The sequence below is a fragment of the Miscanthus floridulus genome, chromosome 2 (assembly GCF_019320115.1).
Source record: "Miscanthus floridulus cultivar M001 chromosome 2, ASM1932011v1, whole genome shotgun sequence".
NCBI lineage: Eukaryota > Viridiplantae > Streptophyta > Magnoliopsida > Poales > Poaceae > Miscanthus > Miscanthus floridulus.
In genome coordinates this window covers 136,112,351-136,136,431 of record NC_089581.1, presented here as the reverse complement: position 1 = coordinate 136,136,431, position 24,081 = coordinate 136,112,351, and the positions used below count along the sequence as shown (strand labels likewise).

General features: G+C 42.1%; 1 protein-coding gene and 2 non-coding genes across 3 annotated transcripts; all 3 read left to right on the top strand.

The window, feature by feature from the left end:
* The first annotated feature begins 20,787 nt into the window (after positions 1 to 20,787).
* LOC136539781 (small ribosomal subunit protein uS4y-like) lies at positions 20,788 to 23,288 on the top strand. Its single transcript, XM_066531759.1, has 3 exons — positions 20,788 to 20,932; positions 21,499 to 21,880; positions 22,788 to 23,288. The coding sequence occupies exons 1-3, from the start codon at positions 20,905 to 20,907 to the stop codon at positions 22,957 to 22,959; spliced, it is 582 nt and encodes a 193-aa protein (XP_066387856.1). The 5' UTR covers positions 20,788 to 20,904; the 3' UTR covers positions 22,960 to 23,288.
* On the top strand, positions 22,102 to 22,190 carry LOC136541072 (small nucleolar RNA Z161/Z228). Its single transcript, XR_010780176.1, has one exon. It is a non-coding gene; the product is annotated as a small nucleolar RNA Z161/Z228 (small nucleolar RNA).
* LOC136541073 (small nucleolar RNA Z162) lies at positions 22,257 to 22,344 on the top strand. The gene has a single exon (XR_010780177.1). It is a non-coding gene; the product is annotated as a small nucleolar RNA Z162 (small nucleolar RNA).
* Positions 23,289 to 24,081: the final 793 nt, after the last annotated feature.

Genomic DNA, 24,081 nt, shown 5'->3' with positions numbered 1-24,081 from the left:
CGAGACGCCGGGCGCATTCATTTAACACCACCACACCAGACCATCATCGAAGAAACTCACCGAAGAAGCATCACACCGAAGCCTCAGACACGCACTCTCATCCACCACCCACTACACCAACTCTCCACCTACACACATACACCATGAACATATGATCTCAGAAGTACTCTGAGAATCAATCCACCATTAGTAGTAATCACCCACTACCGTTGTATCACTCCACCTTTGTAAATTAGAGAATAAAGGAGGTCCCCGTGATCATCCTGTGCTTGTAAGGTAATCCCTAAGGTTTGTGCTAAGTGCTTGGGGTTTCTCGAAAGTGAAAGCCGTATGTAAGCTTGCTCTGTAGAAATGAATTAAGCTTTCCTGTTTGAATCCTTGCCTCCCTTCAAGCTCGTTCATATGGGGCGATGTCTCTATGCTAGGGACCCTAGAGGAGAAATCTCTGCGTGTGTTGTTCTCGTGTTAGCCCTTGTAGCGGCATTTGTAGAGAACCCTATGTGTGCAGAGAAGTGTTCCCCTTGGGTGAAACTGCCTGGGGAGACGATAGAGCCTGAGTCCTGTGTGTTCGTGGCTGGGGATAGCGAGGGAGTAGACCGGGTTAGTCTAGTTCTGAAGCAAGTTAGTGATGTATACGGTGAGTACCGAGTAGGACTATCACAAGCATAGTACGCACGACCGGCTGAACTGTTGGTCTCGCCAGCCTGCAAAAGATCCTTAGAAATAATCCGCATAAGCATATTCACTAAGCACTAGCTTAACTAATCGCGAAAGCGACATATCAATATTTATATTTGCTAATCACTCGCTCACCCATCCAGTGTCAATAAAATATTCGCGCGAATATAAATATTGATATGTCGCTTTCGCGATTAGTTAAGCTAGTGCTTAGTGAATATGCTTATGCGGATTATTTCTAAGGATCTTTTGTAGGCTGGCGAGACCAACAGTTCAGCCGGTCGTGCGTACTATGCTTGTGACAGTCCTACTCGGTACTCACCGTATGCATCACTAACTTGCTTCAGAACTAGACTAACCCGGTCTACTCCCTCGCTATCCCATCCAGTGTCAATAAAATATTCGCGCTCGAAAGCAACGTCTCGCCATACTTGCAGAGGCATCGTGCCTTGAATAGTAAAGTGGTTGAGCCGCCCTCGTGCACGGTTCATAATCCGAATTTGAATAGTAACCGCGACTTTGAATAGTGAATTTGAATTTGAATAGTGCCGTGAATAGTAACTCGAGATCTCATAATTCGAATTTTGAATCCGTCCGAGTTCTCTCTTTATATATATATATATATGGCAACGTATCAAGTGCAAACCAACCTCTCCGTACAAATCAACTACGGGGGAGAAGTGGAAGGGGAGATTTGCAAAAGTGTAATTAGGAGCGGGCGTAATCACACTTTTGTAAATCCCCCTCCCACCTCTCTCCCGCAGTTGGTTTGCACGGTTTGCACGGAGAAATTGGTTTGTACTAGATATGTCCCCTATATATATATATATAACTATTTCTCCATAGCGGGCTACCAAATAATTTATTCTTGAGTTATAATAATTACTATGTTAATTTATGAGATTATAACGTACTAATAGATTTACTATAATATTATGATAAATATCTCTATATGTTTTATATATATAAAAAAGAGTCGTCAGGACACGTCCCACTATCACGGTGAAGCTGCTCCGCCATAGCACTCTTTAACTCCTGTTTGCGCCGACATGTGGGCCACTCGCCCGGGCGCACTCGCCCACCTCGCCTCGCACTGCCCCGCCGGGCTCCGGCCCTCCCCATCCGCCGCCTCCTGCCCTCCTCTCCGCCCGTCGCCACCCACCTTGCCTCGCGCCCCCATCCCCGTTTGCCACAGCCGCACCGCGTCCTCCCATCTGCCGCCATTGTACCTCGCTCCATCGCCGCCTCACCTTAAATCCAAATCCAGCGGCGGCGCGCGTGCCCTCTCCCTCTTTGCCAGCGGCGCTCGGATCCATGGGAGGATGCGTCTCGATCCCTCGGGGAGTGGCAGCTCCGGTGTGGCTGCAAGTCCTCGATGACGACGCCCTCTCACCCAAATGCAGCCTGGTATGCTGTCACTGTCATCCTCCTCCTGTGCCCCTCTCCCCTCTCACTCCTGCAGCATGGCGTGGCATGAGGTGACGCCTGCGACCTCACGACCGCGGTCGGCTGCATATGGTTGAGGCGCCTGTCAACGTCGCGGAGGCCGTGGAGGTTGCGGCATTCCAGGATGTAGGATACTTTCTTCTGTCAACGAGCATTAGTACTGTATAGATTCTGACTAATTCAAGAAATTTTGACTTTAGCATGAGCCATACTTTTCTAAAAGCCTATGATTAATTGGGGGAAAAACGGAAACTTGTGTTGGATTTGGCGTTGCCATGAGAATGTATCTGAATCCTCGAAAGTCTCTATGAATAGATGACTAAATTTGTTGTTGTTTGGTCTGGTTGGATTAATTGGATTGGAATTGAATAAAATAAAGATTTACAGGAATACGCAAAGAAACCCTTTTCTTATTTATTTAACTTACACTCTATTGCCCGGACAATATTTGCATGTCTAAATTGGTATTGATCACTTTGTTCGCGTATGTTATCTATGATTCATTGGTCCCTGTTAATTGGACTCTGCAAAATCAATCATAGTTTTGTTGTATGATCAGACATTTAATTTCCTTATAGGCTGCAGTGTCCACTCATGGTTTACATTGATTTGTTGGTTTTTCAACCTAGCCTGGTAGTGGCCAGTTTGTTCTGGTTACTGTGGTTTCTAGAGGGCACGGCTGAGTGGGTTAGACTCAATTGGTTATTCAGTTTGCTGCTACACAGAACACTGCTTCTCACGTTCCTCTAGCAATTCATGTGATGCTACTCGCTTATAACCACTAATGGAACCTGGAAAGGACGGTAGCATGTGGCTAGCTATTCAGTTTTAGGACCAACAAGTCAACAACAGTACACCTACGGAACTACCAAATACTAACAAAGTTGACGTAAATAATAAATCTTAATTTCAGTTAGTATGCAGCTCCGTCTGCTCTAAATCCTGCTTTCTTGGTTCTAGATGCTGCATCTGTTTTTTCTTGGTTCCTTTTTTTTGTTGCAGCAGCAGGCATACCTTGGTTACAGGTACTTCTATATGTCAGCTTTGGAGCTGTGTTGCCCTGGTCCTTGGAACTGCCATCGACCAGATCGGAGAGGGGGGAGCAACAAAGATGGAGGTAAGGAGAAGGAAGGAATATGCTGTAGCTCTGTTTCCCTGCGGTGCTCGCTACTGCTGCTGAAGTCTAGCAATAGCAACTGTCAACTCTAAATGAAAATTTTCAGCTTAATTTGTTTCAGGAAGCCGGATTGGTCACTAGAGCCATGTCAAAATTCTAATTGAACTAGATTTCTGAGTTGCTAGCTTCATTTGTGAGCTTTTTTGCATATATCATAACAATGTTTGGAGCTGAGAGCTGTCATTTTGCCAGGCAATTTGATTCCATACTTTGAGCTTCAAAATGATGTGATGAATCAGTCATATATACGTTTAGAGTAGGTCCTGAACATAGTATACTATGATGTTTGAGTAGCTCCAGAATTTACTGATTGGCATGGCTTCAGCCTGTAGGAGTGTAGGTCTTCAGTCTTGGCATGCAGCTTTGCATCAATATCTCCCATCCACATGGCTCCTGCTTTGTTGCTACTCCGTATTATTTTGTTTCGAAAACATTTTATATACAAAGAAAGTGGTGAGGCAATACCATGTGTTATGCAAGATTCTGAGATTTCACATTTTCATTTATCCTGAAAGAATTGCCATTTCAACTAGATTGGCTATGCTTTTAGTGTACTTGCACATTGTGCTCTACTGATGTACATTTTTACTACAGCATGTGAAATAATCATGTTCAATTGTTCATATTACAAAAGCAGTTCTCTTAAATTCAGCTTAGGTTCGCATATTTATTCTCAGTCTCTATCTCTTAGATTCACTTTTGTAGCCAATCCTGAATAATTATTTCACATAACTAGAGTTCAGAAAAGTGATTCTACAGTTTTGCATGTACTAGCTAGATTAGGTCTGTACTTAGGAAAGCCAACATGCTCTCCTTTAATCCTGCTCTTATTTCAGTGATACAGCCTATTGAGTGTAGTGTGCAATCTGTTTTTTTCAATCTGCACCCAATTCACTACATGCATCAAACAATGCAGTTAGTGAATCCACCTGGATGCAACTTTTGCAAATAATAGTGAATATTCTTCTCTATAAGGTCTTTTCTCTGTCAGCAAATTGCAAGCATCGCCTTTTGCCTGCCAAGAGAACTACAACAGTCAAATTATTTATTGCATGAGCAAATAAAATGGCCTTAGTATGGCTTGGCTTGTAACCGATGTATCTATTAGCAGGTTTTAGCAAACAACAATGTGAGCTTACAGCAAGAGGGCTCCTGATTCGATGGGCCCCGGGAGGGATGTAACCGCTGCTAGCAAGGCCACAGCTGCCACACAAGTGCAGGAGGAAGGGCGACCATAGGATATGGCTTCTGGAGAAGGGCGACATTAGTAAGTAGTTTAGGAAGCCAAGCTTCAGAAGTAGAGAAGTTGTAACTTATTGTTGAATTGAGATTTTATCTCAATATTGAATTTAATGATTGAATGCCTTTGTCAATTTGTGACTGTTGATTGTTGTGTCAATCTAAGAATGTTAATTGCAATTTTTGTTGTTTGGACAGTGAAAATTAAAATATTCAGAATATATGTTGGACATTGAATATTGTAACGTTGTCTTTGAGAAGGTGGACATTGAATGTACACCAATTATGAATTTGACTCTTGTTGTTTGGATATGAACGCTGAATATGTTCATGTGATGACTAGGCAATTGTATAGATATGTTGCTCTCAGAATGTATGTTTGTGATTGCAAGATGGAAGCAAAAACTTGAGTGGAAGCATGACAAGCACCATGCATGCTACGGATTTGCAAAGCTGCTTTTTTTCTTGCTTGCTTGAAAAATGGCAAAATATATAAGTTGCTTTCGAAAATAGAGTTATGAGATTACGTCAGTTATTTATTTTTTACAATTAGAGTTATCACTTGATCTCTTGAAATACTAGAAAGTATGGATTTTTAAACCTGTAGCAACGAACGGGCATAAACTGATGTGCTCCTCTCAATCGCAGGTATTGGCTTCGCAGGTCGTTAAGGGTGTCCTCAACGGGAGAAGCAAATCAGCAGGCAAAGTCATCCCTAGAAACAATAAAAAAACAGCACTTAGATTTGGGAGCCACGCTGGTCCGTTCAGCCGGTAGAATTTTGGCTAAAACTAGCTGAAAAATACTGTTTTGGCTGAATTGTTGTGAGAGAAAAATATTGTTTCGGCTAAAAAAAAGTCGAACAAATCGAATATAGGGTAACCCGAATGGGCGCAGCTGGCTGAGAGAGAAGTTTTCTTGGAACACGTGTGAGACTAGCTATTGCAACTCGCTAGCGCGCTGCTTTCTCTCTTCTCCATCCAATAAAACCGTACCTGGGCTGGCTATTTGATTCCCGTTGGACGCCCTAAGCCTTCCTCACCCTGTCACCGTGCCTCTTAGCCTCGACCTCCACGTATATATATGGGCATGTTTGGTTGTAACCCTGGATCATTTGCCTGGGACAAGACGCATGTTGCCTGTGAATGCTTTTGGTTTTGCCTGGTCAGGCAGCTAGAACGATGCTTGTTTGGTTCAAACGTGTTGCCCGGAGAGTAGGACCGTGGGCCCCCTAGCTCATTAATAGAGAGTAGTCATATTAATTGAAGCCCAAGCAAAACGCATGCAACACCAGGCGATCGATTTTGGTTGCCTGACAGGAGGAGTTGCCAGGTGGAGGCTGCTGTCCAGGACACCAACCAAACAACTTCCAAGCAGGGTACAGGCAACAACCAGTCCAGACAAAATTGATCCTGAGTTATATCCAAACATGCCCGTCAATGTCAAAATCACATCCATCGATAGGCTCGTAGTATGTGAGAATATCCTGCAAAACCAAGAGCTTTGTCTGACAAAGACTCGAAGCACTCACCGAGCCATACATTGGAGCGAGATAGAGCAACACCCCAGCATACTGTTTCATGTTTCAGGGACCCCACCCCACCACTCGCATGTTGCTATGTTAAAGAGAAAAAATATAGCACTTACCTCGGTTGGAGAAATTAGCAGCTATATCTTCCTAGCCTACTACTCTCTTTTTTTAGGCCAACGCATGTTAGCCAGCGTTGCGGTTGCCCCCAAAGAACCCTACAAGAGTTATGGTAGCATCGTCTAACAAAAGATTAGAGTACACGGTTTTTTTGCAGCACAATGTTGAATAATAGAATCTATGGGCACACAGCTGACCAAAGCTTTATTATGCCAAAAGTACTAGGGGGCGCATAAAAGGATTGACAGGGCTTGTGTCTACATCGGTTGAAGTAATTGTGTGTGATAGCTTCTTGAATGCTTGTCTAAGATAAGTAATTTTGTATGCTTACGTTAGGATTGCCCTAGAAATAAATGACGAGGTCAATTTAGAGACAAGATGATAAGGTCATGAGAAGCATACATAATTAGTGTGTATACTAGGAGAATACCCCGCGTGTTGCTGCGAGGATTCTAGATAATTTAAAAAGAAATTAGACTATTTATATTTACAGTTATATAAATGAAACTATCTTAAATTAATTTTGGTGAGTGGTTTGACATATCAATGTGGACAGCTAAATGTATGTTAGTGGATGAAGAGATAACTATCATAATTACATGTGCTAGTTGCCTATAATTGTAAGTTCTAGTGGATTGTTAATGCAGATAGCTTGCATGTTGAGAGAAATCTCTAGTGGTGTTTAGCTTTATAAGAGTATAGGATTTCGTGGCTTGCTGGCATCAATTTCGATGGTTTTAGTATTCATATGTTATATCAGCTAGTCTAATTTCCAAAGCAATAAACAATATATCTTTTGGACTTCCAAACGAGGAGTTATGGCTATTTTAGTGGAGGTTGCACAGACTGTTAGTGGCTACGCGAGAATGAAAGAAGAATCTTCAATTTCTCCATTAAGATGATCTTTCACTTGCTTTTATTTATGCTTATGTTCACATCCAACTGAGAGGGATGTTCCTAGTATAAATAAACCATGTAATTCATCATTTGAAGGGAGTTGATATTGATATAATGTGAGAATTGAGCATGGATCTTGTTAAGTGATTTCCGAGTGATTCTAGTTTCTACCCACCACCACGTACCCTTCCGCGAGTCTGATCCTTATCACAAGAGTTCAAGTCAGCATTAAATTAGAAAATTCAACCTTGTGAAGGCCATATAAGAAACCCATATAGGAGTTAAAATATGTTTGTTCTTTGAGCATGAGTTTACCGTTTACTCTCTCTTTTTTCTTTTTTATGTTTCTTTGAGGGGTGGCAATTTACTGAAAATAGCTACTAGAAAGAAGAAACCGAAATGACCTTATTACTGGGTTAAAGGTTAGAGCTGACTTGTTCGGTTCGTGGACGAGATGGAATAGTTATATACTTATATCTCTGAGTGTTTGAGGATTATTTTGTTCGACTTCGTATTTGTTAGAGACTGTTCATAACTTTGTTTGGTTGAAGGTTTTAATTAATAGGATAAAACGCGGGCTCACATGCCAGCTATCACGCTCTTCTCTTTTACCACACATCCATGGAGACAACGGGCCCACTTTCAGCATCATCATCTCTCTAAGCCTATATTTCTCACACTAGTAGAGAACAGACATTTGATCCTCGGTCAAAATGGGCTGTAGTCCCGGAATTTTTTGCCCCCGGGACTAGAAATACCTTTAGTCCCGGTTGGAGGCTCCAACCGAGACTAAAGGTCCCTGCCCAACGGCTACTGCGCCAGACAGAGGTGGCAGGGACCTTTAGTCCCGGTTGGAGCCTCCAACCGGGACTAAAGGTATACTTTTACTCCCGGTTGGTGGCTCCAACCGGGAGTAAAGGTCTACTCCCGGGCCGTGGCTGCGCCCGGGGTTGGAAAGTTACCTTTAGTCCCGGTTGGATCCACCAACCGGGACTAAATGTTCTCCCTTTATAAATCGGCCGTCTCCTCCTTCCTCCCTGAGCCCGAGCTCAGCACATTTTGAAGCTCACTGCAGTAGTGTTCTTGCTTCCTCCCTCCCTCCATTGTTCCTCCATCCATTCTTCCGTCGATTTCTTTGATTCCTCCGTCGATTCTTCAGTTGTAAAGGTTACCAATCTCATACTCTCATTTTTCACCATTTTCTTATGCCATTTTGTTCACTATATATATTTATGGTTCTTTATTGTGGTTTTTTTCATTTGTAAGCAATTTGAGCTCAAAATCACTTCAAGCTTGCATATTTACATGAAAGAAGGTTAAAGTAGCTAGTTGAACTTGCGGACCGTGTTCATCTCGGCGACCATGTTCTCTGCCGAGCGGTAACGGACGTCAAGGAGGAGCTTTGATTCTACGAGGGAGAGCGGCAACGGTCGTGGAAGACCGTGTTCCCTTCCTTGTAGAATCGGAGCTCTTCCTTGACCAAGTACGGTGCCGTCCGGTGGAGAAATGCTCGCCGAGATGATCACATAAGCAAGTTCAACTAGTACGGATGGTTATTTATTCACATATCCCGATATCGTCGCAGTAGTTTGTCAATCACCGTACTTTTTATTTTAACTTTTTATGAAATGAAAAACTTAGAAAATTATAGAAAATCCATACTAGTTGAACTTGCGGACCGTGTTCATCTCGGCGAGCATGTTCTCTGCCGAGCGGTAACGGACGTCAAGGAGGAGCTTTGATTCTACGTGGGAGAGCGACAACAGTCGTGGAAGACCGTGTTCCCTTCCTCGTAGAATCAGAGCTCTTCCTTGACCAAGTACGGTGCCGTCCGGTGGAGAAATGCTCGCCGAGATGATCACGTAAGCAAGGTCAACTAGTACGGATGGTTATTTATTCACACGTCCCGATATCGTCGCAGTAGTCTGTTATGTGTGTACACTCCCATTCTTCTGTTAATTTACGGAAATATCATGTGAATTACTTACCTGCCGCAGTAAAAGACGAGAACACAATGACCATTAAAAATATCATTGTTTAGAGATCTAGATAATTTTATAGTTTGTTAATTTTATTTGTTTATAAAAGGAGAAATTTATAGTGTATTAAAAAATGAGTATAGAGAGTATATGGCAACTGCTTCCGGGTCCTCGGCCTCTCATGGGTTTCCAAAGCGACTTAGGCCGGGCCTTCCTCTCATTCCATGCGGCAAGTGTCGTGATGAGACGAAGATTGTGATGGAGTATCGAGTGAAGTAGGAGGGTCCCAACAAGGATCGTATCTTCTACAAGTGTCCGGATCGTAATATAAGTTATTTTATCGTATTTAATGATTATGGTTAGTTTATACCTATTTTCATGATGGTTGTGATTAAAGTTCTAATTTTTTGTTTTAATTTCAGTGGGATGGCAGTGGACGATGTTTAGGCTTCTACTAGGAGGAAGAGTATGTTGAACTCGTGCAAAAATATCTTGCACAACAGGCAGATACGGCGGCTAATGAGGCAGTGATCCAGCCGAAGAAGCCCAAAGATGTTGCACAATCGGGAGATCTGTCTGTTTTAGTTGAGATTGGTCACGAAATCCTTGTGCTCCTGAAATGTATTTTAGCTTTAGTTCTTTTAGTGGTAGTTGGGATTGTCTACATTATAGCGATGCTTTCATAAATTTATATCTTTTGTGGTGGCACGCATGTTGTATAAATAATTAATTATGATCTAGGTTTTAATATAATATTTATGTCATGTAATGCAGATGAGCCGTCATTAGATGTATAATGCTGATCGCCGCTCCCAAGAGTTCATTGACGGCGTGCATTCTTTGTTACGTGCGGCCGAGGCAAACAAACGCGACGGTTTCATGTGCTGCCCATGTGCCATATGTAAGAATACGGTGGAATATCCTTACTCAAGGACTCTTCATTCACACTTGTTCAAGTTGGGTTTCATGCCAAACTATATTTGTTGGACAAAGCACGGAGAAATCGGTGTTGTAATGGAAGAAGGTGAAGAAGAACAATGGGACGACAATGATATTATTCTTGATGGTGCGTGCTTCAATGATACTGTAATGGGAGAAGCTGAAGAAGAGGTAGCCGCAGAAGATGAGCCGGCTGATGATCTTTGTCAGGTCATTCGTGACGCACAAAGAGAATGTGAAAGTGAAAAGGAGAAGATCAAGTTCGAGCGGATGCTAGAAGATCACAAGAAATTGTTGTACCCAACTTGTGATGCAGGGCAGAAAAAGTTGGGAACCACACTAGAATTGCTACAATGGAAGGCAAAGAATGGTGTATCTGACAAGGGATTTGGAGAGTTACTAAAAATTCAAAAGAAGATGCTTCCGAAGTACAATGAATTGCCCGCCACTACCTACGAAGCAAAACAAGTTGTCTGTCCTATGGGGCTAGAAATAGAGAAGATACATGCATGTCCTAATGACTGCATCCTGTACCGTGGCAAAGAGTACGAGAAATTGGATGCATGCTCGTTATACCATGCGTCGCGGTATAAGATCAGGCGAGATGACCCTGGTGATGTTGAGGGCGAACGTCCGCGTAAGAAAATCCCTGCCAAGGTTATGTGGTATGCTCCTATAATACCACGCTTGAAACGTCTGTTCAGAAACAAAGAACATGCAAAATTGTTACGATGGCACAAAGAAGACCGTAAGGTAGATAATATGTTGAGACACCCTGCTGATGGGTCCCAGTGGAGAGCAATCGACAGAGAATTCCCGGAGTTTGCAAATGACGCAAGAAACTTAAGTTTTGCTTTAAGTACAGATGGTATCAATCCTTTTAGAGAGCAGAATAGTAGTCATAGCACTTGGCCTGTTACTCTAAGTATCTACAACATTCCTCCTTGGTTATGCATGAAGCGGAAGTTCATTATGATGCCTGTGCTCATCCAAGGCCCGAAGCAACCTGGCAATGACATCGATGTGTACCTGAGACCACTTATTGACGAACTTCTCATTTTGTGGAATAAAGAAGGTGTACGTGTATGGGATGAGTACAAACAGGAACACTTTGATCTGCGAGCATTGTTGTTCGTAACAATCAATGATTGGCCTGCTCTAAGTAATCTTTCAGGATAGTCAAACAAGGGATATAATGCATGCACACACTGCTTCGGTGATATTAGAGGTGTATTCTTGAAAAAATGTCGAAAGGTCGTGTACCTTGGCCATCGTCGATTTCTTCCTGCAAATCACCCTGTAAGAAAGAAAGGCAAGCATTTTAAAGGGAAGACAGACCACCTGACCAAGCCTCGCAACCGAACCGGTGAGGATGTACTCGATATGGTCAATGATGTGAAAGTCGTCTTTGGAAAAGGACATGGAAGCCAACCTATTCCAAAAGACGCTAACGGTCATGCACCCATGTGGAAGAAGAAGTCCATATTTTGGGACCTACCCTATTGGCAAGTCCTAGAGGTCCGTAGCTCGATCGATGTGATGCACCTGACGAAGAATCTTTGTGTGAACCTGCTAGGCTTTATGGGTGTGTATGGAAAGCCTAAGGACACATTTGAAGCACGACAGGACCTGCGTTGTTTGAGAGAAAGAGACAACCTGCATCCAGAGAAGACAGATGATGGACGCCATTACTTACGTCCTGCTAGCTACACTCTAAGCAAAGAGGAGAAGGAAATCATGTTTGAATGCTTAAACAACATCAAGGTACCATCTGGATTCTCCTCGAATATAAAGGGTATTATAAATGTGCTAGAGAAGAAATTCTGTAACTTAAAGTCCCATGACTGTCACGTTCTCATGACACAATTACTTCCAGTTGCATTAAGAGGAATTCTACCTCCAAATGTACGTCTAGCCACTGTGAAGCTATGTGCATTCCTCAATGCAATTTCTCAGAAGGCAATTGATCCAACTGATCTAGCTAAACTACAGAATGATGTGGTTCAATGTCTCGTCAGCTTTGAGTTGGTGTTTCCTCCTTCCTTCTTTGATATTATGACACACCTCCTAGTTCACCTAGTCAAGGAGATTTTCACTCTCGGTCCTGTGTTCCTACACAACATGTTCCCCTTAGAGAGATTCATGGGAGTCCTAAAGAAATATGTTCACAACCGTTCTCGCCTAGAAGGAAGCATCGCCAAGGGCTATGGAACAGAAGAGGTCATTGAGTTCTGTGTTGACTTTATTCCCGACCTTGACTCGATTGGTGTTCCTGAATCGAGACATGAGGGGAGACTAAGCGGAAAGGGGACACTAGGGAGGAAACCATATATTGGTACGGATGATGATTATTTCAATAAAGCGCACTACACAGTTCTACAGAACTCCTCTTTGGTAGATCCGTATATTAAGACACACAAGGATCTCTTACGATCCAAGTTTCCAGGGAAGACTGAAGCTTGGATTACGCATAAGCACATGGAAACTTTCGGCGGTTGGTTGCGAAAAAAATGTCAAGGTGATGAGAGCATCCATTAGCAACTGTATTTATTGGCTATGCAACCATCATGGCATATCGTCACATACAAAGGGTACGAGATAAATGGGAACATATTCTACATAGTAGCCCAAGATAAAAGGAGTACCAACCAAAACAGTGGTGTCCGCATAGATGCCACAGACCCGAATGGGAATAAGCAGACATATTATGGACGCATAGATGAAATATGGGAACTAGAATATGCACCTACTTTGAAGATCCCATTGTTCAAGTGCCAATGGGTCAAGGTGACCGGAGGCGGGGTAACAGTAGACAACGAGTATGGAATGACAACAGTAGACCTTAGTAATATTGGGTACAAAGACGAACCATTCATCCTTGCCAAGGATGTGAATCAGGTGTTCTATGTCAATGATATGTCTACCAAACCAAAAAGAGGGAAAAACGATAATGACTCAACCAAAGAGCCAAAGCGCCACATAGTTCTTTCAGGGAAAAGAGTCATCGTGGGAATTGAGGACAAGTCAGACATGTCAGAAGAATATGAAAAGGATGACCGAATTCCGCCCTTCAAAGTGAACAAAGACCCTAGCATCTTGGTAAATGATGAGGACACTCCATGGTTACGAAGCGATCATAACCAAGGGACATACGTAAAGAAGAAGTTCACTGCTGTGCCCACTTGATGATATAGTGATTTAATATAGTGTGTGTTTGAGATATTATGTAATAATTGTGAATTCAGATGTTTATTATGTCATGTTTCAAATTAAATCAATGTTTGATTTGGTGGGATTTCTCTCTCAAAAAGATAAATTAGGATACTGAGTGATGAAAAATTAAAATATTAACGTTAAAATGATGTGAAAACAAATTTCCTGTCCAAAACCAATAGTTTTAATAATTTTAATTAAACACTACATTTTTGCATTAACGAAATAATAAATATTAGTTACATTATGTTTTATAATTCTAACAAAAAATAAAAAAGTTAGGTTATAGATTTTTCCTATGTGCAATAAACAAAAAGAAAATTCATATTTTTAACAAAATAATTTTATGCATTTTATTTAATTTACTATGTATTTAACAAAAACTATTGCATTTCTATTGTATTTAACAAGACTATTGCTTAAAACAGGCGGGAAACGAAACTGCAGGCCACCTTTACTCCCGAGTGGGAAGCCCACCTGGGAGTAAAGGTGGGCTGCAGTTTCGTGGCCCACCAAAAAAATCCTTTACTCCCGGTGCGTGTTACAAACCGGGAGTAAAGGTATACCTTTACTCCCGGTTTGTAACACGCACCGGGAGTAAAGGTACCTTTACTCCTGGTTGGTAATACGCACCGAGAGTAAAGGGTTTTTACTCCCGGTTGGTGGCTGGCACCGGGAGTAATTCTCTATCATATATAACCTCCAGCGCCTGGCGCAGATCGATCCGCTCGTCTTCTTCCTCGTCGAACACCGCCGCCCTCTTCTTCCTCGCGCCGCCTCCACCGCGTCCGTTCGCCTTCGTGACACCGGCGCCGCCCTCTTCTTCCTCATGCGGCCTCCACCGCGCGTGCCCGTGTCCCTCCTCCGCGCGCGCCCGTGGCCCTCCACCGCGCCCTCCTCCGCGCCCGAGGCCCCTCCACCGCGCCCGTGGCCCCACCGCGCCCGAGGCCCTCCACTGCCGAGCTCGAGGTGATATGTTCGTCGATCTCTTTGTACATTCGCCTGAGCCCTCCACTGCCGAGTTATAGATCACGTCGAAAACTACAACTTTGGTGGAAGCCATGTCAACGCTCGAGGTCGATTGAAAATTCCAAATTTTAAATCACAAAATCTAGGAACTGAAAATGAATATTTGGAACTCTATATATGCAGCGAGCGAGGCCAAAGAGAGAAAGATGGAGTTGTCAAGCTCACATCTCAAAACCATATCTTAACGCAAGTTTTGAATATTTGGATATTATATGGATAAATTAGCAAGTTTAGAGTGTCAAAAACTGCATTTTATGGTACTAAAATACATTTTAAGATCACTGGGACCTAAACTCATGACAAGTTTAATTAATGACCACCAATGAAATTACTTTAGAAATTAATTAGATCGATGTAAATCCATGGCTTGTATAATAAACACGCTATATATTATTTGGAAACCATTGTCGTTGTCACTAAAGCTGAAAATGATCCAGCCCATCAACCGCCATATATTCATCACTATATGATATGCCATTATTCCAAGATGCAGTTTCAATAGAAGAATTTTTTCTATCTTCATAGATCAATGTTTGTTAACGAAATTTTATCCAAATATATTCATGTAGGGTCTTTTTTTTGAAGGATTTGTTGTAGGATATATAATGGTCAAATAGGAACTCAATTTTGATACCCAGTTTGTAAACTAAGCGTTTTTTAGTTTATAAAAAATATCACATGTGATGATGTAAGCAGTTTTGGTTGGACTTGCATGCATGGCTACAGACAAATGAAGGAAAACTTCAACGTTTCTTCATTTGTGAACTTTGAATATACAGATATAATATATTAATGTTGCTAAAGTAATATGATGAATGACACATATACTTACATTTCATAATGACTTATACTTACATTATCAACATAGAATTTTCTCATATGATGAATGACTACATGGTTCACATGGTACATAGGATCACAACATCACGCACCGACACCGCCCCGGCCCGCCTCACGTCGTCGTCGTCGTCAGCACGCCGGCCCGCCTCACGTCGTCGTCGTCAGCACACCGGCCACCGCGCCGACATGTATATATACGTCATTTGTATTCATATGCATGTATATATACGTTGCGGAGCACCGCCGCCCTCGTTCGTCCATGCGTTTCTATGTATACGGCGGAGCACCGCCGCCCTCGTTCACCCATGTGTACAGACATATATACGGCGGAGTGGAGCACCGCCACTCTTGTCACACCGCCCTTTCTCGTGGCCTAGTTGATCAACATTCGTATTATCGTTATCGTTAATGCTAAACAATCACATCAGGGCGAACCGCGCTGTTGATGTACTATATATTGGTTTTGTTTTTTGAAGCTAGATGGCCGACCCGAGAAACATGGATGAGGAGGAGTTGATGATGAATTTGATCAACACTGGCACTCAAGTTGCCAGCGATGATGGTGCTAAAAATAACGTGCAAGAGGATGCAGATGACGGGAGTCAGTACTTAGCTCTTGAACAAAATGAGCAACAACAAATTGGCCAAGTATATATTTTTTATTATTAGCTATATATATTATCATATGTCTTATGTGTGCTCATGACATTAAAAATAATGTTTATGTTTTGTAGCCCTCTGGACCGACATCAACAACTACAACGAAGAGTAAAAATGTTCGAGGTCCCAAAAAGCCATTGGAGGGCCGCTTCATCATCTCGGAGTTCAATATGGATACAGGAGAACCGGGGGGCCGAATAAAATGAAATTTGTGCACCACTGTGGTTACCTTGTATGGGACCGGCTCCCGATTAGTACCCGTGAATGGAAGAAGAAGACCAATGCTCCTCATATCAGTTTTGTCTCCGATCGTGATAAGGCGTTAATTTGGAATGATGTCTTGGTACATTTCACGCTCCAAACAGATGGTTATGATGATATAATAGATGGTGATGAATTGAAGGAGCGAGTTAGGGATTGGGCAATGAAGAAGATGGCCACCCAGTTTCAGACTTGGAAGAAACACCTATACACGACGTATGTCAAGAAGAACATAGCACCAGATTTTACTGTCCCAGGCCTGATCTCAAAGCAGAGGCCCTATTGGGATGAGTTTGTACAGTACAAGACTTCGGAAGAGGGTGTGAGTCAGGTGATAAAGAACCAACGTAATGCCCAACAGAAGACATACCACCATACCTTGGGATCAGGTGGCTACCCGACTGCCATTAAGAAGTGGAACAAAATGGAAGCAGACCTTCTTGCCAAGGGTATCAGACCAGAATCACTCGAGTGGGGAGAACGTGCAAAGAATTGGTTTTTCGGTCATGGGGGAACACTAGACCAGGAGACAGGGAAGTGCGTTTATGGCGCAAGACTGCTAGAAGCAGCAGAAAGATTGTTTTATGCTCAGAGAGCTACTGCTAGTGGTGCGTTCAGGCCCAACAGAGAGAAGGATGAGCTGACATACGCCATCGGGACTATTGAACATGGTGGCCGAACTAGAGGCAAAGGAAGTGTCTCGTGGGAGCATAGATTCCCTCAGGACAGACCTTCCTACAGAAGTCGCCAGAGAAAGAAGGAAGAAGAGGCACAGCGGCTCCAGAGATTGGAGGAAGCGGTGCGTGAAGCACAAGAGCGGGAAAAAAACCTTGAAGCGAGAATGCAGGAGGAAATCAGAAGGCAAGTGTAAATAGCAGTGAGTGCAAGTAAGCAGGCATCAGAGCCAGGAATCAACATTAGTCAATCTGTTCAGTTGAAAAGCAGCTGCACTTCCACGGAGATACCAAATCAAGGGGACACAGGACTGCGCTTCCCTGTGGATGACGTCACTGAACCTTGTACAACGTGTGAGCTACACATTCCGAAGGAGAATTCCACAATCAAGGTGGCTATCGATCTTATTAATCCTATCGACCGAACCAAGACACCAAGGATTCATGGGAATATAATCCAAGAAGGATATGCTACCATCTCGGTAGATAAAGCTAAAAAAGGTTTTAGTGATTTGCCTCTTGACATTCCTAGAGGTGATGGCGAGAAGACTCTAGGAGAAGCGGAGAAGACATTCATTCTATGGCGCAAGCGCTACATCATCATTCCAGGGATGTCGGCTCCACCTCCTCCTAAACTATCTCACCATAGGTACGTGCGGATGAAAACACTACATCATTAATTTGTATTGGCTTAAATAATTAACAATCTGCTCATAATAATATGTCATTCCTTTTTTGTAGCAGATCCTCCCCCAACCTAAATCCAATTGTTCAATCGCCAGATCATCATAGTGCTCTGTACGATGACATTGTGTTGGAAGACGAGGCTGCATCCACACCATCTCCAAGGAGGTCTCCAACACCGCAGCCGCCACCTCCAAGGAGGTCTCCAACGCCGCTGCCAACACCTCCAAGGAGGTCTCCAATGCCTCCCCCGCCCCCGCCTACCAAGAAGCCTAGCAAGAGGCCAGCCCCTCAAACGAAGAACCAGTCCCCGCCTGCAAAGAAAGCCACCGTGAAACCAAGGACTATTCCCAAAATAATATCTAAAGAGAAGGAAGAAGTAACTGATGCATATAAAAAAGACATGTCTAGATTCTATGACAAACTTAAAATGAATCAAGAAGTAAGGAGAAACCCGGAGAAACCGTACTTCTTCGTAGCTCTAGATATTCTAAGAAAAAGGTGACTTCTTACCAGCAACAACAGCGGGAATCTCGTAAGCCGTCCAAATCAACGTTATCAGACTATGACCGCACTCTCACCAAGTCAATTGAGGCGGCATAGAAAAAGAAGCGGGCAGGGAAAGGAGTTGCCCAACTCGGACAACAAGCGCACCAATCAATCCCCCCGCTAGTTGTTGGTAATGAATATGGTTCGAATTTAGGATTAATGCATCAGGCAAACATACCTCCGGATGTCGATTTGGATCACCTTGGTGAATTTCTTGATGAGACTGGTCTTGACCTTTACCAGATGTTTGGTGATGGAAACATTGAGAGTGCGGCGGAGGTTGATATTTGGAAGAAAAAATTTGTACTAGGCCAGAGTCTATACAACCCTCAAGCCTTATCTGATCTGGGGACGCAAATGTACCTACTAAACAAGTGGTACATGCAGGCGTCTACCAGTGGAGACTTCTGCGTTGGTGTCAGAATTAGAGACGGACATTGGTTCCGTGGCGATGATGTTATGTATGTTGACTTTGCAGAATTTCATCAACTATGCCACCTGACCTCTCTAGACAAAGTTATCATTAGCTGCTATTGCCTGTAAGTAATAATTCTTTCGATCTATTATTAAACTCATCATATGTGTGTATATGCATATAAATTATCCTAACAAGTACTATATATATGCAGATTTACAATGACAGAGCTCAGAAAGGAAGGCTGCAATGAAATTGGTTTTGTTGATCCCCATATAGTATTCAAAGACCCAATTACTCCAAAGACTAATTGGAAGTCTGAGTCAGAGAGTAACCTCATGAACTTCTTAGTGAACCAACGCCACAAGAAGGATATACTCTTTCCCTATAACTTCAAGTGAGTGTTAATCATGTCGATCATATCCTTAATGGCTCATATGCTGATTCTAGTTAATTAATGAGTGTTATGCGTTATATCCTATAAACACATGCAACAATCACTGAATATTGATGGACATCGATCTGGTGAAAAGTCACTTGATAATCTATGACTCGATGAGAAAACTACAACAAGACTACCAAGATATGATATATATTATCCAGAGGTAATTTCAGGATCTCTAGCAACTATATATACACACAAACATGATGATTAACTATATCTGATGACGTGGCAAATTTTTTATTGGGCAGTGTTTGGAAAACCTTTATTGAGAAGCAACACATAGAAAAATGCAAAGCGCCACTGAATGTAATCCCTTTGAAAGTAAGTCCCCTGAATCGCATCATCTTTATTAATTAAACATATAGCTTTCACCGGATCACCAGATTGGATGACAAATCTTTTTCTCGTAAAGTAGTGTCTGAGGCAGGAATAGGGGAACAACTACTGTGGTTACTATGTTTGCAAGTTTATCAAGGTGCTCTCCCAAAGAACTCCTACAGAGAGACTCAAAGTACGTTAAAAATACACTATATATTCATTTAATTATTATTATTGATTGTGTTACTATGTCTTTATATATATATATATGTACATATATTAATTTATTTTCCTTTAATTCAAACCTGTAGACTCGATGGTTGGAGGAAAAGGTCATACGGCAAGACCAAATCAAAGCAATTCAAGAGTCTATAGCCGGATTTTTTAATGAGCAGGTCATCGATTCCAAGGGCGAGTTCTACTTCGACCCAACACTGCCATTGAAGCCAAGCTAGAGGATGAGAGAAAACTTGTTATGTCACAACAACTGTAATGTAATCTTTTGTAATATATGCACATGAAATAATATAATGTAAAATACACATATGCATGCATGCATGTAAATATATATATGATGCATGCATGCATATATATATATATATATATATTTCTATGCTTGAATTGTGTGATTTAATATGTTCATTGTGCTTGAACCAAAACATACTATATGCGCGTATAAATGTATAATTAGCAGCGTACAATACGACTTCGAAAACCTATTTTGAAAAGAAAACAAAAAAATGAAAAGAAAAGAAAAAAGAAAAAAACCTTTAGTCCCGGTTCGTATTACCAACCGGGATTAAAGGTGCCGGCCATCGTGGCATGTCAGGAGGCACCTTTAGTCCTAGTTGGTATTACCCACCGGGACTAAAGGTCCTCCTTTAGTCCCGGTTCCTGACCCGGGACTAAAGGACCCCCCTTTAGTCCCGGATGCTTGCTCCCGGGTGGGGAACCGGGCTAGAGGGGGTTCCCCACCGGGAGTAAAGCTCGGTTCTCTACCAGTGTCACATGCAAATGTGCTTACACTAAAGTAAGTATGCTGGCATCTAGAGGGAATATTTCGTTCCTTTTTACGGATGAAACCAAGCCTCGCAGCCTCTCAAACCAAAGGTAGTAAAAGTGGGTTCGATTCAATCTAGTTACCCTAAAACTATAGAGAGTGTTCGGCTCGCTGGTTGAATAAGCCAAAATACTGTTTCAGCTGGGTTGTTGTGAGAGAAAAATATTATTCTGTCTGAAGGACACTGTTTATGTGAACAGTGCCCGCATGAGTGGACTGGCCAGCCCCAGCCGCGGCAACCAGCCAGCCGAACGCGCTCATACACTTTGTTCATGCGAAAAAAATATACACTTTGTTGGATAACCTCACACCTATTTATGATAACCAGAACAAATAGCTAGAGGAGAGAAAATAAAGAGCAAAATAGCGAAACTTACAAAGATGTTACAGGTTAACCTAATTCCCTAGGTCGCTCTTAACCATGTGTATATATTCACTCTGAGACACCGAGTGCTAAGATAATAAATTAGGGTTTTGCCTATGGTGTGTTTTTCAAATCAAAGTAATAAAACTAGACTAGAAATGAGAAACTGTACCACCGGATCGGAGGACCGTGAGGATGACCAGCCCATGCCAACGCAAAAAGGCCCACAAAGGTTGGCCCATATAACCTTAAGCGCTAGGGTTAGGTTTTAGCGCCTCCTCTATAAGAACGCCGCCTCCACGGTCTCCCTCGCCTTCCCCCTCACAAGTTGCACACCTCGCGGCGGCGGCGACCGAGACCGTCGGCGGGCGGCGGAGGCAGCGTCAGCAATGGTGCACGTGAGCTTCTATCGCAACTGTAAGCGACCAGCTGCTTGCCTCCCTATTGTCATGATCCGTTTGATCTCATGGTAGCGTAATGGCGGTAGGATCTGATGTTGAGGACTAACTATGTTCTGGCGGTAGGTTCTAATGTCGAGGACTATCTTTTGTTCTTTGTTATTTGAATCTGGAAGATAGCGTCTAAAATATAGTTTGGTGGTTTGAGTGCTTAACAGTGTCTGGTTTGTCTGTTAGGCTGTTATTTATCATCATCAATATAGAAACTTTAAAAGCAAAAGCTTCGTTGTAGTGATTTCATTTTAGAATGCTCGCCAAGTTGTTTGGATTCAGGAATTATTTCTAAATCTATTTAACTTATTTATTTCATGTATGTATTCTTTGCTGAGCCTAAGCTTCATCAAACAGACAAACGTTAGTGTTGGATAAATGAATCGATAGATTGTGATTGCCGTACTGTTACTTTAGAGCTGCTGTGTTTTGCTGAATGCTGATGCTCAGAATCTCATCATTATGTATTTTGTTCATTCCAACAATGCCATCATTATTTATTTTGCTCATTCCAACAATGTGTGTCTTACACAGATGGTAAGACTTTCAAGAAGCCAAGGCGTCCGTATGAGAAGGAGCGCCTTGATGCTGAGCTGAAATTGGTGGGTGAGTATGGTTTGAGGTGCAAGCGTGAGCTGTGGCGTGTGCAGTATGCCCTCAGCCGCATCCGAAATGCTGCAAGGGAGCTGCTCACCCTCGATGAGAAGAATCCCCGCCGTATCTTTGAGGGCGAGGCACTCCTGCGCCGCATGAACCGCCATGGTCTTCTTGGCGAGGGCCAGAACAAGCTTGATTATGTGCTTGCGCTCACTGTTGAGAACTTCCTGCAGCGCCGCCTTCAGACCATTGTCTTCAAGAATGGCATGGCGAAGTCCATTCATCATGCTCGTGTGCTCATCAGGCAACGCCACATTAGGTACAAACAATAACATTTCTTCCCCTGGAGATTATGTTTTTGTCATATTACGATTAACTAGTAACACATTTACTTGAACAGGCTAATGTCATGGAATGTGTAGTATTTGCATCTGTATTTTATTGGATAACTTCTCTTACAATGTTGGGGGTGTATATCAATTTGTGTTATCACACTGGTTATAAGTATTGTGAATTAAACTATCTTCCTGTTTGTGTTTTGGGCATATGATGAGAAACTTTATGCAACTCACGACGGTCGTCTGAGACACTTTGTGTGTAATGTTGCAGTCATGTTTTCTCTGATGCTCCCTTTGTCTTTGTTTCTGAGGCATTTTTTGTGTTTCTTTCTTGTGAGATGCGTTTGGTATATTATAGGTGGCACAGTGAGGAACTAATTTTGCTAATGTATCTATGAGGTCAAAAGGCCAGTGAATCAAATGTCCTTTTCATTCTGAGTGCCAATATTTTTGTTTTTTCGCTTTTGCTGCTTACAGCTCCTGATGTGAGAACTACGCAAACTGACTTAGTGACTCTGTCAACCTGGTTTACTGCTGATTAGTTTATTCCTTATCTTTACCAAATATTGCTATAATGCACACAACCTTGTATTTTCATCTGGGCTACTTTCAAGCTATTGTTACCTGAGTCTTGCTGCTTAACTAGTTTGGATGTATGATGCATTTAAGTTTTCTTGGTTTTAATTCAAATGCATGAACAAGATTGATTTTGTGTACTCTTTGGAATCCACACCAATGGTGCCGATTTCATTGAATCATACCTGTTGGGATTATGATATTTTTTTTCAGCTCTTTTGTATGCATTGTTTTCCCAATTGCTTGTTCAATAGCATACATTATTTTTCGGCAGCAATTTTACTTAAATGTAACTCAAATCTATTTCTGCAGAGTTGGGAGGCAACTTGTCAACATTCCCTCATTCATGGTGAGAGTTGACTCAGAGAAGCACATTGACTTCTCCCTTACCAGCCCACTTGGTGGTGGTGAACCTGGAAGGGTGAAGAGAAAGAACTCAAAGAAGGCTTCTGGTGGAGGCGGTGATGATGAGGAGGAAGAGTGATCATACCTCCCTGTTTTGTTAGGGCCTAATTTTGCTTGCTTTGTTAGGACCTAATTTTGTTACATGAAAACGAAAGTTGGCTGCCGACGGTTGTCTGAAATTGCAATTTAAATTCGTGAGAACTGTAATTGCTGAGACTCTTCATTGCCGAAGTTGTTTATCGATGAACATGTTAATTCAGTGAGAATTCAAAGGAATGTTTGCACTGTTGCTTAAACGAGATCCACACACTTCCCGTCAGGAAGATGTTAGTGTGTACTCCTGTGTATAAATCTGGGCGATGTTGTTTCAAAGTTTTTTTATTGATATATAGCAATGCACTTAGGGCCTGTTTTGTTTGGTTGGGCCCGAGTCTATTTTAGGCTGCTCGCGAAGCTGTGGGCCAAATAGACCCTTGTTCCATTGTCTTTTCGAATTCTACTGTGATTTCAAACGAACTCGTTACACAAATTTTATTGTCAAACGCTAATTTTTAACCACAATTAATCTGATAGTAGTAGTGATGTTGGTGTAGGTGATACATAAATATTGAAACGACCTTTTTTATTTTCTGCTATGGTTTATTAGCGTAGCACAGTATATAACTATATACCGTCAGTAGTCAAACTTTGTGTTCTAAGATCATGTCGAATGGATAATTTTGCATTAAATTCAAAACATTCCGCTTTGATGACGGTGTTTATACACATGGTAACTATTTTTTTTGTGTGTAAAGGAACTAAATTTGTTAGGAGGACATACGTTTTTGTTTTCTTTATTAAAATCTCTAGGACAGGTGGAGTATTCATCACACATTGCATCCTAACGAGTTGTTCGGCTGATGGTTTGTGTGGCTGATAAGCCGACTGAAATGGATTTGTTGTGAGAAAAAAACATTGTTCCATGACTAATAAGGCAGGTCGATAAATTCAAGCGAACAGGGCGTAAGTTTGCATCGTTGATTGGCCTGCTTTCCTTGTAAATAAATCACACAAAAAGAGCAGCTCGAAATTTCGCCATTTCTTTTGTTTTTGCAATTTCACCATTTCCTTTGTTTTTCGTAGTGATGTAATCATGAAACGGAGACAAGTTTGGATATGAAGTTGTCATTTGAAAGTGGTATTCATCTAAGACATCATTCAG

Coding starts and splice junctions, on each gene's coding strand:
- LOC136539781 (XM_066531759.1), top strand. CDS start 20,905: ATGGTGCACGTGAGCTTCTATCGCAACT. Junction 20,933..21,498: donor CGTGAGCTTCTATCGCAACT/GTAAGCGACCAG, acceptor TGTCTTACACAG/ATGGTAAGACTTTCAAGAAG. Junction 21,881..22,787: donor ATCAGGCAACGCCACATTAG/GTACAAACAATA, acceptor CTATTTCTGCAG/AGTTGGGAGGCAACTTGTCA.